Genomic DNA, 14,003 nt, shown 5'->3' with positions numbered 1-14,003 from the left:
AATGAAGAGTCTTTTATTTTTCTAAAAGACCTCTATAGAAATGTATTCCTCTTACTTTCTGTCACGTGTGAAGCATCTGGCTGTTAGGTCAATGTTATGGTGGAGTCATAGCAGCTGGCGAACAGGGGGCCAGAGGTCATCTCTGTGTGAGGCTGCTGCTCGTCATGCCAGGTTTTCATTCCTCTCTCACAGCCATGACATAGAGGGGGACTGGGCTGGACACGCCATGGACTCACAACACTGTTATTACACTGTCTCATTGCACAACGTGGAGTATTATTTTATTACTGTCCCACTTTACTGCGCCAAGGATAGGTGAAGGAACGTTATGCACTGTACAGTCAGCTCTCAATCAACCAGTCACATGTGCAAAGAGATGAGGTGAAACAGAACTACAATGTCATATTTTGAACTTAAGACGTGTGTGAGTTTCTATCCGTTTTGAGAGGATCGTTCACCTAAAGTAGACAGAACTGTCTGCTATATTACATGTAATGGCAGCGTTGGCATCTGAAAAGGATGCCATTTGAAAACATCCAGCCACGGGTGACGTTGAAATACACTATTGATCCTGGTTTTGGGAAGTACTAGTGGAGTGTGTCGCAGCAAAGAGGTGATTACAAAACACATATTACAGCCTGTCTCAGACTCTAAACCATCGGTTTATTACAGGAGCCCTGAATTATAGCACCCATTAAATGCAACCAAACATGCATAGCAGAACATATTGCTCAACAATGAAAATGAATCATAAGTCTCAGGCCAGAGTTGTGATAATTAAAAGCACCACGGTTGAAAGTTAAAAAGTATTTTTTAACTATAAAAATAACAAAAAGTTAATTGACTCAATTACTTTATTTCAGCTAATATGTGTTTGTTTTACAAAAAACGTAATTGTTTTTGCCAAAAAGTGAGGTTGGTGAGAAATTGTGTAGTTGTGACTGACTGGTTTTCTGTGTCTCCTAGATCATAGATGAGGAAGACACCCAGTTCATGACCAACTGTCCCCCGGCTGTGACGGAGAGCACCCCCCGCAGGAGGACCAGGATACAAGTGTTCTGGACAGCACCCTCTTCTGGTAGCGGCTGTGTCATCCTCAAGTGGGTACCTTTAATACTGCTGCCACTACCACTACTATAGCTACGGAAATATGTTTTGGGTTGGGGGGGGGGGGGGGGGGCTGAGGAGTATGTTTGTCCACTCACACAGGAGTAATAAAGCCCTAGTTCACACAGGAGTAATAAAGCCCTACTCCACACAGGAGTAATAAAGCCCTACTTCACACAGGAGTAATAAAGCCCTACTTCACACATGAGTATTAAAGCCCTACTCCACACAGGAGTAATAAAGCCCTACTTCACACAGGAGTAATAAAGCCCTAGTTCACACAGGAGTAATAAAGCCCTACTTCACACAGGATTAATAAAGCCCTACTTCACACAGGAGTAATAAAGCCCTACTTCACACAGGAGTATTAAAGCCCTACTTCACACAGGAGTAATAAAGCCCTACTTCACACAGGAGTATTAAAGCCCTACTTCACACAGGAGTATTAAAGCCCTAGTTCACCAAGGAGTAATAAAGCCCTAGTTCACACAGGAGTAATAAAGCCCTACTTCACACAGGATTAATAAAGCCATACTTCACACAGGAGTAATAAAGCCCTACTTCACACAGGAGTAATAAAGCCCTACTTCACACAGGAGTATTAAAGCCCTACTTCACACAGGAGTAGTAATAAAGCCCTACTTCACACAGGAGTAGTAATAAAGCCCTACTTCACACAGGAGTAATAAAGCCCTACTTCACACAGGAGTAATAAAGCCCGACTTCACACAGGAGTAATAAAGCCCGACTTCACACAGGAGTAATAAAGCCCTACTTCACACAGGAGTAATAAAGCCCTACTTCACACAGGAGTAATAAAGCCCTACTTCACACAGGAGTAATAAAGCCCTAGGTCACACAGGAGTAATAAAGCCCTACTTCACACAGGAGTAATAAAGCCCTACTTCACACAGGAGTATTAAAGCCCTACTTCACACAGGAGTAATAAAGCCCTACTTCACACAGTAGTAATAAAGCCCTACTTCACACAGGAGTAATAAAGCCCTACTTCACACAGGAGTAATAAAGCCCTACTTCACACAGGAGTAATAAAGCCCTACTTCACACAGGAGTATTAAAGCCCTAGTTCACACAGGAGTATTAAAGCCCTAGTTCACACAGGAGTAATAAAGCCCTAGTTCACACAGGAGTAATAAAGCCCTAGTTCACACAGGAGTAATAAAGCCCTACTTCACACAGGAGTAATAAAGCCCTACTTCACACAGGAGTAATAAAGCCCTACTTCACACAGGAGTAATAAAGCCCTACTTCACACAGGAGTAATAAAGCCCTACTTCACACAGGAGTAATAAAGCCCTACTTCACACAGGAGTAATAAAGCCCTAGTTCACACAGGAGTAATAAAGCCCTAGTTCACACAGGAGTAATAAAGCCCTAGTTCACACAGGAGTAATAAAGCCCTACTTCACACAGGAGTAATAACGCCCTACTTCACACAGGAGTATTAAAGCCCCAGTTCACACAGGAGTATTAAAGCCCTACTTCACACAGGAGTAATAAAGCCCTACTTCACACAGGAGTAATAAAGCCCCAGTTCACACAGGAGTAATAAAGCCCTACTTCACACAGGAGTAATAAAGCCCTACTTCACACAGGAGTAATAAAGCCCCAGTTCACACAGGAGTAATAAAGCCCTACTTCACACAGGAGTAATAAAGCCCTACTTCACACAGGAGTAATAAAGCCCTACTTCACACAGGAGTATTAAAGCCCTACTTCACACAGGAGTAATAAAGCCCCAGTTCACACAGGAATAATAAATCCCTACTTCACACAGGAGTAATAAAGCCCTACTTCACACCGGAGTAATAAAGCCCTACTTCACACAGGAGTAATAAAGCCCTACTTCACACATGAGTATTAAAGCCCTACTTCACACAGGAGTATTAAAGCCCTACTTCACACAGGAGTAATAAAGCCCTACTTCACACAGGAGTAATAAAGCCCTACTTCACACAGGAGTAATAAAGCCCTACTTCACACAGGAGTAATACAGCCCTACTTCACACAGGAGTAATAAAGCCCTACTTCACACAGGAGTAATAAAGCCCTACTTCACACAGGAGTAATAACGCCCTACTTCACACAGGAGTATTAAAGCTCTACTTCACACAGGAGTAATAAAGCCCTAGTTCACACAGGAGTAATAAAGCCCTACTTCACACAGGAGTAATAACGCCCTACTTCACACAGGAGTATTAAAGCCCTAGTTCACACAGGAGTAATAAAGCCCTACTTCACACAGGAGTAATAAAGCCCTACTTCACACAGGAGTAATAAAGCCCTACTTCACACAGGAGTAATAAAGCCCTACTTCACACAGGAGTAATAAAGCCCTACTTCACACAGGAGTAATAAAGCCCTACTTCACACAGGAGTAATAAAGCCCTACTTCACACAGGAGTAATAAAGCCCTATTTCACACAGGAGTAATAAAGCCCTACTTCACACAGGAGTAATACAGCCCTAGTTCACACAGGAGTAATAAAGCCCTACTTCACACAGGAGTATTAAAGCCCTAGTTCACACAGGAGTATTAAAGCCCTACTTCACACAGGAGTAATAAAGCCCTACTTCACACAGGAGTAATAAAGCCCTACTTCACACAGGAGTAATAAAGCCCTACTTCACACAGGAGTAATAAAGCCCTACTTCACACAGGAGTAATAAAGCCCTAGTTCACACAGGAGTAATAAAGCCCTACTTCACACAGGAGTATTAAAGCCCTAGTTCACACAGGAGTAATAAAGCCCTACTTCACACAGGAGTAATAAAGCCCTACTTCACACAGGAGTAATAAAGCCCTACTTCACACAGGAGTAATAAAGCCCTAGTTCACACAGGAGTAATAAAGCCCTACTTCACACAGGAGTAATAAAGCCCTACTTCACACAGGAGTAATAAAGCCCTACTTCACACAGGAGTAATAAAGCCCTACTTCACACAGGAGTAATAAAGCCCTACTTCACACAGGAGTAATAAAGCCCTACTTCACACAGGAGTAATAAAGCCCTACTTCACACAGGAGTAATAAAGCCCTACTTCACACAGGAGTAATAAAGCCCTACTTCACACAGGAGTAATACAGCCCTACTTCACACAGGAGTAATAAAGCCCTAGTTCACACAGGAGTAATAAAGCCCTACTTCACACAGGAGTAATAAAGCCCTACTTCACACAGGAGTAATAAAGCCCTACTTCACACAGGAGTAATAAAGCCCTACTTCACACAGGAGTAATAAAGCCCTACTTCACACAGGAGTAATAAAGCCCTACTTCACACAGGAGTAATAAAGCCCTACTTCACACAGGAGTAATAAAGCCCTAGTTCACACAGGAGTAATAAAGCCCTACTTCACACAGGAGTAATAAAGCCCTACTTCACACAGGAGTAATAAAGCCCTACTTCACACAGGAGTAATAAAACCCTACTTCACACAGGAGTAATAAAGCCCTACTTCACACAGGAGTAATAAAGCCCTACTTCACACAGGAGTAATAAAGCCCTACTTCACACAGGAGTAATAAAGCCCTACTTCACACAGGAGTAATAAAGCCCTACTTCACACAGGAGTAATAAAGCCCTACTTCACACAGGAGTAATAAAGCCCTACTTCACACAGGAGTAATAAAGCCCTACTTCACACAGGAGTAATAAAGCCCTACTTCACACAGGAGTAATAAAGCCCTACTTCACACAGGAGTAATAAAGCCCTACTTCACACAGGAGTATTAAAGCCCCAGTTCACACAGGAGTAATAAAGCCCTACTTCACACAGGAGTAATAAAGCCCTACTTCACACAGGAGTAATAAAGCCCTACTTCACACAGGAGTAATAAAGCCCTACTTCACACAGGAGTAATAAAGCCCTACTTCACACAGGAGTAATAAAGCCCTACTTCACACAGGAGTAATAAAGCCCTACTTCACACAGGAGTAATAAAGCCCTACTTCACACAGGAGTAATAAAGCCCTACTTCACACAGGAGTAATAAAGCCCTAGTTCACACAGGAGTATTAAAGCCCTACTTCACACAGGAGTAATAAAGCCCTACTTCACACAGGAGTATTAAAGCCCTACTTCACACAGGAGTAATAAAGCCCTACTTCACACAGGAGTAATAAAGCTCTACTTCACACAGGAGTAATAAAGCCCTACTTCACACAGGAGTAATAAAGCCCTACTTCACACAGGAGTAATAAAGCCCTACTTCACACAGGAGTAATAAAGCCCTACTTCACACAGGAGTAATAAAGCCCTACTTCACACAGGAGTAATAAAGCCCTACTTCACACAGGAGTAATAAAGCCCTACTTCACACAGGAGTAATAAAGCCCTACTTCACACAGGAGTAATAAAGCCCTACTTCACACAGGAGTAATAAAGCCCTACTTCACACAGTAGTAATAAAGCCCTACTTCACACAGGAGTAATAAAGCCCTACTTCACACAGGAGTAATAAAGCCCTACTTCACACAGGAGTAATAAAGCCCTACTTCACACAGGAGTAATATGATTTGGTGATTTATATTATTACTTGTTTATGTCTATTTATCAAAGGCACTGTCATAACCACTGTTACTGTAACTGTTAATGCTAACAATAATTTGTTTCTGAATACCATTTGTCATTATTGATACAGGTGTGGTTAAATATATTAGCACCCTTGCACTATTCACTATTTCTTCTCAAATAAGATGAAATTGAAACAACATTTGGTGTTAACATGTGTTCATTTTGTTTGATTCACAACCGAACTGGACCAAGAAGAAAAAGCTATCAAAACTGAAATAGAGATGTTTCACTTCAAAGTAAAGAAAAATGGCCTGATTTCTTCAACATTCAAATCTATTTGTTTGTTAGGCAAGCTATGCGGCTGTTCTAGGCACCATGTCTTTTCAGTGGACCACCTATGGGTTGCCAGAGAGCACGGTCATGCTGATTAGTGGTCTGAAGAAGCAGGTGTGACTACAGACCATTGCATTGTAATGTCCCAGATCTACACCCCTCCCTCCATGGTTATAGTACTGAATTTAGTCTTACGTGATAACATTGTTTAGTAAGTAGATTGGGAGTTTTCATGATGATAAGCTTGGTGTAAAAGTTTTGGAGAATTTATAACCTTTTATGTAAAGTCTCACGACATAAAAAGTGTCAGGATTGTATATAACATTGTGTTTCTTACTCCTGGCGAGGAGCGCTGATAGTCACCGATCAAGTTGAGTCGTCTTGCTCTGTTAGAGCGACGTGTGGGTTAAACTCGTCCCAAGGCAAATCCTATTTGAATTTGATTGCTGCCCAAAGAAGTGAGCCATGATGTGTCTGTGTAATTCCTTGACAGTCATGAAGCGTGAGACAAATTCATTCCAAAAGCTGCTCTTTGACAGGAATTGTAGCACTTCCAGAAGTGTTGGAATGAAACACAATTGACAAACATTAACACACACAGGTAGACACAAACAATTGTCAAGGGGTCAAGGGGTCAAGGGGTCTGAATACTTTCCAGAAGGCACTGTAGATATTTAAGAGATCCTTTTCCCTAACACATCAAATAAATAAAATGTATTTATAAAGCCCTTCTTACATCAGCTGATATATCAAAGTGCTGTACAGAAACCCAGCATAAAACCCCAAACAGCAAGCAATGCAGGTGTAGAAGCACGGTGGCTAGGAAAAACTCCCTAGAGAGGCCAAAACCTAGGAAGAAACCTAGAGAGGAACCAGGCTCTGAGGGGTTGCCAGTCCTCTTCTGGCTGTGCCGGGTGGAGATTATAACAGAACATGGCCAAGATGTTCAAATGTTCATAAATTACCAGCATGGTCAAATAATAATAATCACAGGGGTTGTCGAGGGTGCAGCAAGTCAGCACCTCAGGAGTAAATGTCAGTTGGCTTTTCATAGCCGATCATTCAGAGTATCTCTACTGCTCCTGCTGTGTCTAGAGAGTTTAAAACAGCAGGTCTGGGACAGGTAGCTGTTAAGACTGTCAGGATAAGACTGACAGGATAAGACTGTCTCTCGTTCCGCTGGCCTGGATTTACACAGAAAATACTGCTGCCATTCACTGACTTAGTGCTGGATGTAACTCAGTCCACAATAGTAACTTTTAATTCATCTTCCTGTCCCATACAACAGATAGCTTATAGAGGTCCAAGTATTATTCTAATAAATGTTGCGCTGAGAAACATCTGCTATGCAAATCTCACCGTATTGCTTTCACTTTGTCTTTGCCTGACAAAGTAAAGATAGAGCTCTCTACCTCGTACCGGAGCAGGGGGCTGCCTGCCAGACAAAGTAAAGATAGAGCTCTCTACCTCGTACCGGAGCAGGGGGCTGACTGCCAGACAAAGTAAAGATAGAGCTCTCTACCTCGTACCGGAGCAGGGGGCTGTCTGCCTGTCAAAGTAAAGATAGAGCTCTCTACCTCGTACCGGAGCAGGGGGCTGCCTGCCAGACAAAGTAAAGATAGAGCTCTCTACCTCGTACCGGAGCAGGGGGCTGCCTGCCAGACAAAGTAAAGATAGAGCTCTCTACCTCGTACCGGAGCAGGGGGCTGCCTGCCTGTCAAAGTAAAGATAGAGCTCTCTACCTCGTACCGGAGCAGGGGGCTGTCTGCCTGTCAAAGTAAAGATAGAGCTCTCTACCTCGTACCGGAGCAGGGGGCTGCCTGCCAGACAAAGTAAAGATAGAGCTCTCTACCTCGTACCGGAGCAGGGGGCTGACTGCCAGACAAAGTAAAGATAGAGCTCTCTACCTCGTACCGGAGCAGGGGGCTGACTGCCAGACAAAGTAAAGATAGAGCTCTCTACCTCGTACCGGAGCAGGGGGCTGCCTGCCAGACAAAGTAAAGATAGAGCTCTCTACCTCGTACCGGAGCAGGGGGCTGACTGCCAGACAAAGTAAAGATAGAGCTCTCTACCTCGTACCGGAGCAGGGGGCTGACTGCCTGTCAAAGTAAAGATAGAGCTCTCTACCTCGTACCGGAGCAGGGGGCTGCCTGCCTGTCAAAGTAAAGATAGAGCTCTCTACCTCGTACCGGAGCAGGGGGCTGCCTGCCAGACAAAGTAAAGATAGAGCTCTCTACCTCGTACCGGAGCAGGGGGCTGCCTGCCTGTCAAAGTAAAGATAGAGCTCTCTACCTCGTACCGGAGCAGGGGGCTGCCTGCCTGTCAAAGTAAAGATAGAGCTCTCTACCTCGTACCGGAGCAGGGGGCTGCCTGCCAGACAAAGTAAAGATAGAGCTCTCTACCTCGTACCGGAGCAGGGGGCTGACTGCCAGACAAAGTAAAGATAGAGCTCTCTACCTCGTACCGGAGCAGGGGGCTGTCTGCCTGTCAAAGTAAAGATAGAGCTCTCTACCTCGTACCGGAGCAGGGGGCTGCCTGCCAGACAAAGTAAAGATAGAGCTCTCTACCTCGTACCGGAGCAGGGGGCTGCCTGCCTGTCAAAGTAAAGATAGAGCTCTCTACCTCGTACCGGAGCAGGGGGCTGTCTGCCTGTCAAAGTAAAGATAGAGCTCTCTACCTCGTACCGGAGCAGGGGGCTGCCTGCCAGACAAAGTAAAGATAGAGCTCTCTACCTCGTACCGGAGCAGGGGGCTGTCTGCCTGTCAAAGTAAAGATAGAGCTCTCTACCTCGTACCGGAGCAGGGGGCCGCCTGCCTGTCAAAGTAAAGATAGAGCTCTCTACCTCGTACCGGAGCAGGGGGCTGCCTGCCTGTCAAAGTAAAGATAGAGCTCTCTACCTCGTACCGGAGCAGGGGGCTGCCTGCCTGTCAAAGTAAAGATAGAGCTCTCTACCTCGTACCGGAGCAGGGGGCTGACTGCCAGACAAAGGCCAATAAATACGGCTGCCAACTCTGTCCACCGAACATCAAATAAAACTCAAATTACTGCTAGGAGAGGTCCAATCATTCTCCCACTGAATCTCATAAAGGATATCACAGCAGAGATCCCAGAACGATGCTCCTCCTCCTACACTACAGAGTCCTGTCATTAGTGATACATTATCTTGTATACTAAAGTGTCAAAGGCTGTTATGTCACAGGGCACTGCACATAGAGCTCTTGGAGGTTTGAAGAGAATAGCAGAACTGGAGAGAGCATCTCAGAGTACACAAACACAAAAGACGCAGTGACTCATTGAGATGAAGTAGGTCTAAATGGAGCTCCGGCTCTCCATAGCCATCCTATCCTACTCTCTATAGCCATCCTCTCCTGTGCTCTATAGCCAGCCTCTCCTGCTCTCCATAGCCATCCTCTCCTGTGCTCTATAGCCATCCTTTCCTGTGCTCTATAGCCATCCTCTCCTGTGCTCTATAGCCATCCTCTCCTGTGCTCTATAGCCATCCTCTCCTGTGCTCTATAGCCATCCTCTCCTGTGCTCTATAGCCATCCTCTCCTGCGCTCTATAGCCACCCTCTCCTGCGCTCTATAGCCATCCTCTCCTGTGCTCTATAGCCATCCTCTCCTGCTCTCCATAGCCATCCTCTCATGCGCTCTATAACCATCCTCTCCTGTGCTCTATAGCCATCCTCTCCTGTGCTCTATAGCCATCCTCTCCTGTGCTCTATAGCCATCCTCTCCTGCTCTCCATAGCCATCCTCTCCTGTGCTCTATAGCCATCCTCTCCTGTGCTCTATAGCCATCCTCTCCTGTGCTCTATAGCAACCCTCTCCTGCTCTCTATAGCCACCCTCTCCTGCTCCCTCTAGCCACCCTCTCCTGCTCTCTATAGCCACCCTCTCCTGCTCCCTCTAGCCACCCTCTCCTGCTCTCTATAGCAACCATCTCCTGCTCTCTATAGCCACCCTCTCATGCTCTCAATAGCCACCCTCTCCTGCGCTCTATAGCCACCCTCTCCTGCTCTCTATAGCCACCCTCTCCTGCTCTCTATAGCCACCCTCTCCTGCTCTCTATAGCCACCCTCTCCTGCTCTCTATAGCCACCCTCTCCTACTCTCTATAGCCACCCTCTCCTGCTCTCTATAGCCACCCTCTCCTGCTCTCTATAGCCACCCTCTCCTGCTCTCTATAGCCACCCTCTCCTGCTCTCTATAGCCACCCTCTCCTGCTCTCTATAGCAACCCTCTCCTGCTCGCTATAGCCACCCTCTCCTGCTCTCTATAGCCACCCTCTCCTGCTCTCTATAACCACCCTCTCCTGCTCTCTATAGCCACCCTCTCCTGCTCTCTATAGCCACCCTCTACTGCTCTCTATAGCCACCCTCTCCTGCTCTCTATAGCCACCCTCTCCTGCTCTCTATAGCCACCCTCTCCTGCTCTCTATAGCCACCCTCTCCTGCTCTCTATAGCCACCCTCTCCTGCTCTCTATAGCCACCCTCTCCTGCTCTCTATAGCCACCCTCTCCTGCTCTCTATAGCCACCCTCTCCTGCTGTCTATAGCCACCCTCTCCTACTCTCTATAGCCACCCTCTTCTGCTCTCTATAGCCACCCTCTCCTACTCTCTATAGCCACCCTCTCCTACTCTCTATAGCCACCCTCTCCTACTCTCTATAGCAACCCTCGCCTGCTCTTTATAGCCACCCTCTCCTGCTCTCTATAGCCACCCTCTCCTGCTCTCTATAGCCACCTTCTCCTACTCTCTATAGCCACCCTCTCCTGCTCTCTATAGCCACCCTCTCCTGCTCTCTATAGCCACCCTCTCCTGCTCTCTATAGCCACCCTCTCCTACTCTCTATAGCCACCCTCTCCTGCTCTCTATAGCCACTCTCTCCTACTCTCTATAGCCACCCTCTCCTGCTCTCTATAGCCACCCTCTCCCTCTCTCTACAGCCATCCTCTCCTGCTCTCTTTAAACATCTTCTCCTGCTCTCTACAGCCATCCTCTCCTGCTCTCTATAGCCACCCTCTCCTGCTCTCTATAGCCACCCTCTCCTACTCTCTATAGCCACCCTCTCCTGCTCTCTATAGCCACCCTCTCCTGCTCTCTATAGCCACCCTCTCCTACTCTCTATAGCCACCATCTCCTGCTCTCTATAGCCACCCTCTCCTACTCTCTATAGCCACCCTCTCCTGCTCTCTATAGCCACCCTCTCCTACTCTCTATAGCCACCCTCTCCTGCTCTCTATAGCCACCCTCTCCTGCTCTCTATAGCCACCCTCTCCTACTCTCTATAGCCACCCTCTCCTGCTCTCTATAGCCACCCTCTCCTGCTCTCTATAGCAACCCTCTCCTGCTCTCTATAGCCACCCTCTCCTGCTCTCTATAGCAACCCTCTCATGCTCTCAATAGCCACCCTCTCCTGCTCTCTATAGCCACCCTCTCCTGCTCTCTATAGCCACCCTCTCCTGCTCTCTATAGCCACCCTCTCCTGCTCTCTATAGCCACCCTCTCCTGCTCTCTATAGCCACCCTCTCCTGCTCTCTATAGCCACCCTCTCCTGCTCTCTATAGCCACCATCTCCTGCTCTCTATAGCCACCCTCTCCTGCTCTCTATAGCCACCCTCTCCTGCTCTCTATAGCAACCCTCTCCTGCTCTCTATAGCCACCCTCTCCTGCTCTCTATAGCAACCCTCTCATGCTCTCAATAGCCACCCTCTCCTGCTCTCTATAGCCACCCTCTCCTGCTCTCTATAGCCACCCCTCTACTCCTAGCTCTCTATAGCCACCCTCTAACTGCTCTCTATAGCCACCCTCTCCTGCTCTCTATAGCCACCCTCTCCTGCTCTCTATAGCCACCCTCTCCTGCTCTCTATAGCCACCCTCTACTGCTCTCTATAGCCACCCTCTCCTGCTCTCTATAGCCACCCTCTCCTGCTCTCTATAGCCACCCTCTCCTGCTCTCTATAGCCACCCTCTCCTGCTCTCTATAGCCACCCTCTCCTGCTCTCTATAGCCACCCTCTACTTGCTCTCTATAGCCACCCTCTCCTGCTCTCTATAGCCACCCTCTCCTGCTCTCTATAGCCACCCTCTCCTGCTCTCTATAGCCACCCTCTCCTGCTCTCTATAGCCACCCCTCTCCTGCTCTCTATAGCCACCCTCTCCTGCTCTCTATAGCCACCCTCTCCTGCTCTCTATAGCCACCCTCTCCTGCTCTCTATAGCCACCCTCTCCTGCTCTCTATAGCCACCCTCTCCTACTCTCTATAGCCACCCTCTTCTGCTCTCTATAGCCACCCTCTCCTACTCTCTATAGCCACCCTCTCCTACTCTCTATAGCCACCCTCTCCTACTCTCTATAGCAACCCTCGCCTGCTCTTTATAGCCACCCTCTCCTGCTCTCTATAGCCACCCTCTCCTTCTCTCTATAGCCACCTTCTCCTACTCTCTATAGCCACCCTCTCCTGCTCTCTATAGCCACCCTCTCCTTCTCTCTATAGCCACCTTCTCCTACTCTCTATAGCCACCCTCTCCAGCTCTCTATAGCCACCCTCTCCTGCTCTCTATAGCCACCCTCTCCTGCTCTCTATAGCCACCCTCTCCTACTCTCTATAGCCACCCTCTCCTGCTCTCTATAGCCACTCTCTCCTACTCTCTATAGCCACCCTCTCCTGCTCTCTATAGCCACCCTCTCCCTCTCTCTACAGCCATCCTCTCCTGCTCTCTTTAAACATCTTCTCCTGCTCTCTACAGCCATCCTCTCCTGCTCTCTATAGCCACCCTCTCCTGCTCTCTATAGCCACCCTCTCCTACTCTCTATAGCCACCCTCTTCTGCTCTCTATAGCCACCCTCTCCTACTCTCTATAGCCACCCTCTCCTACTCTCTATAGCCACCCTCTCCTACTCTCTATAGCCACCCTCTCCTACTCTCTATAGCCACCCTCTCCTGCTCTCTATAGCCACCCTCTCCTACTCTCTATAGCCACCATCTCCTGCTCTCTATAGCAACCCTCTCCTGCTCTCTATAGCCACCCTCTCCTGCTCTCTATAGCCACCCTCTCCTGCTCTCTATAGCAACCCTCTCCTGCTCTCTATAGCCACCCTCTTCTGCTCTCTATAGCCACCCTCTCCTACTCTCTATAGCCACCCTCTCCTACTCTCTATAGCCACCCTCTCCTACTCTCTATAGCAACCCTCGCCTGCTCTTTATAGCCATCCTCTCCTGCTCTCTATAGCCACCCTCTCCTTCTCTCTATAGCAACCCTCGCCTGCTCTTTATAGCCACCCTCTCCTGCTCTCTATAGCCACCCTCTCCTTCTCTCTATAGCCACCTTCTCCTACTCTCTATAGCCACCCTCTCCTACTCTCTATAGCCACCCTCTCCTACTCTCTATAGCCACCCTCTCCTACTCTCTATAGCCACCCTCTCCTGCTCTCTATAGCCACCCTCTCCTACTCTCTATAGCCACCATCTCCTGCTCTCTATAGCAACCCTCTCCTGCTCTCTATAGCCACCCTCTCCTGCTCTCTATAGCCACCCTCTCCTGCTCTCTATAGCAACCCTCTCCTGCTCTCTATAGCAACCCTCTCCTGCTCTCTATAGCCACCCTCTCCTGCTCTCTATAGCCACCCTCTCCTGCTCGCTATAGCCACCATCTCCTGCTCTCTATAGCCACCCTCTCCTGCTCTTTAAATCCACCCTCTCCTGCTCTCTGTAGCCACCCTATCCTGTTCTCTATAGCCACCCTCTCCTGCTCTCTATAGCCACCCTCTCCTACTCTCTATAGCCACCCTCTCCTACTCTCTATAGCCACCCTCTCCTACTCTCTATAGCCACCCTCTCCTGTTCTTTATATCCACCTCTCCTGCTCTCTATAGCCACCCTCTCCTGCTCTCTATAGCCACCCCTCTCCTGCTCTCTATAGCCACCCTCTCCTGCTCTCTATAGCAACCCTCTCCTGCTCTCTTTAAACATCCTCTCCTGCTCTCTATAGCAACCCTCTCCTGCTCTCTATAGCAACCCTCTCCTG

General features: G+C 47.6%; 1 protein-coding gene across 1 annotated transcript in view; it reads left to right on the top strand.

The window, feature by feature from the left end:
- spon1b (spondin 1b) overlaps window positions 1–14,003 on the top strand; it is a 97,482-nt gene that overhangs the window by 20,276 nt on the left and 63,203 nt on the right. The window contains exon 3 of the mRNA XM_031801914.1: window positions 967–1,100. Coding sequence (XP_031657774.1) covers window positions 967–1,100 — 134 coding nt within the window. The remainder of the gene's footprint in view (window positions 1–966; window positions 1,101–14,003) is intronic.

This window comes from Oncorhynchus kisutch, linkage group LG22, assembly GCF_002021735.2.
Source record: "Oncorhynchus kisutch isolate 150728-3 linkage group LG22, Okis_V2, whole genome shotgun sequence".
Classification (NCBI taxonomy): domain Eukaryota; kingdom Metazoa; phylum Chordata; class Actinopteri; order Salmoniformes; family Salmonidae; genus Oncorhynchus; species Oncorhynchus kisutch.
The sequence above is the reverse complement of the archived record's forward strand: the minus strand, read 5'-3'. Positions and strand labels throughout refer to the sequence as shown.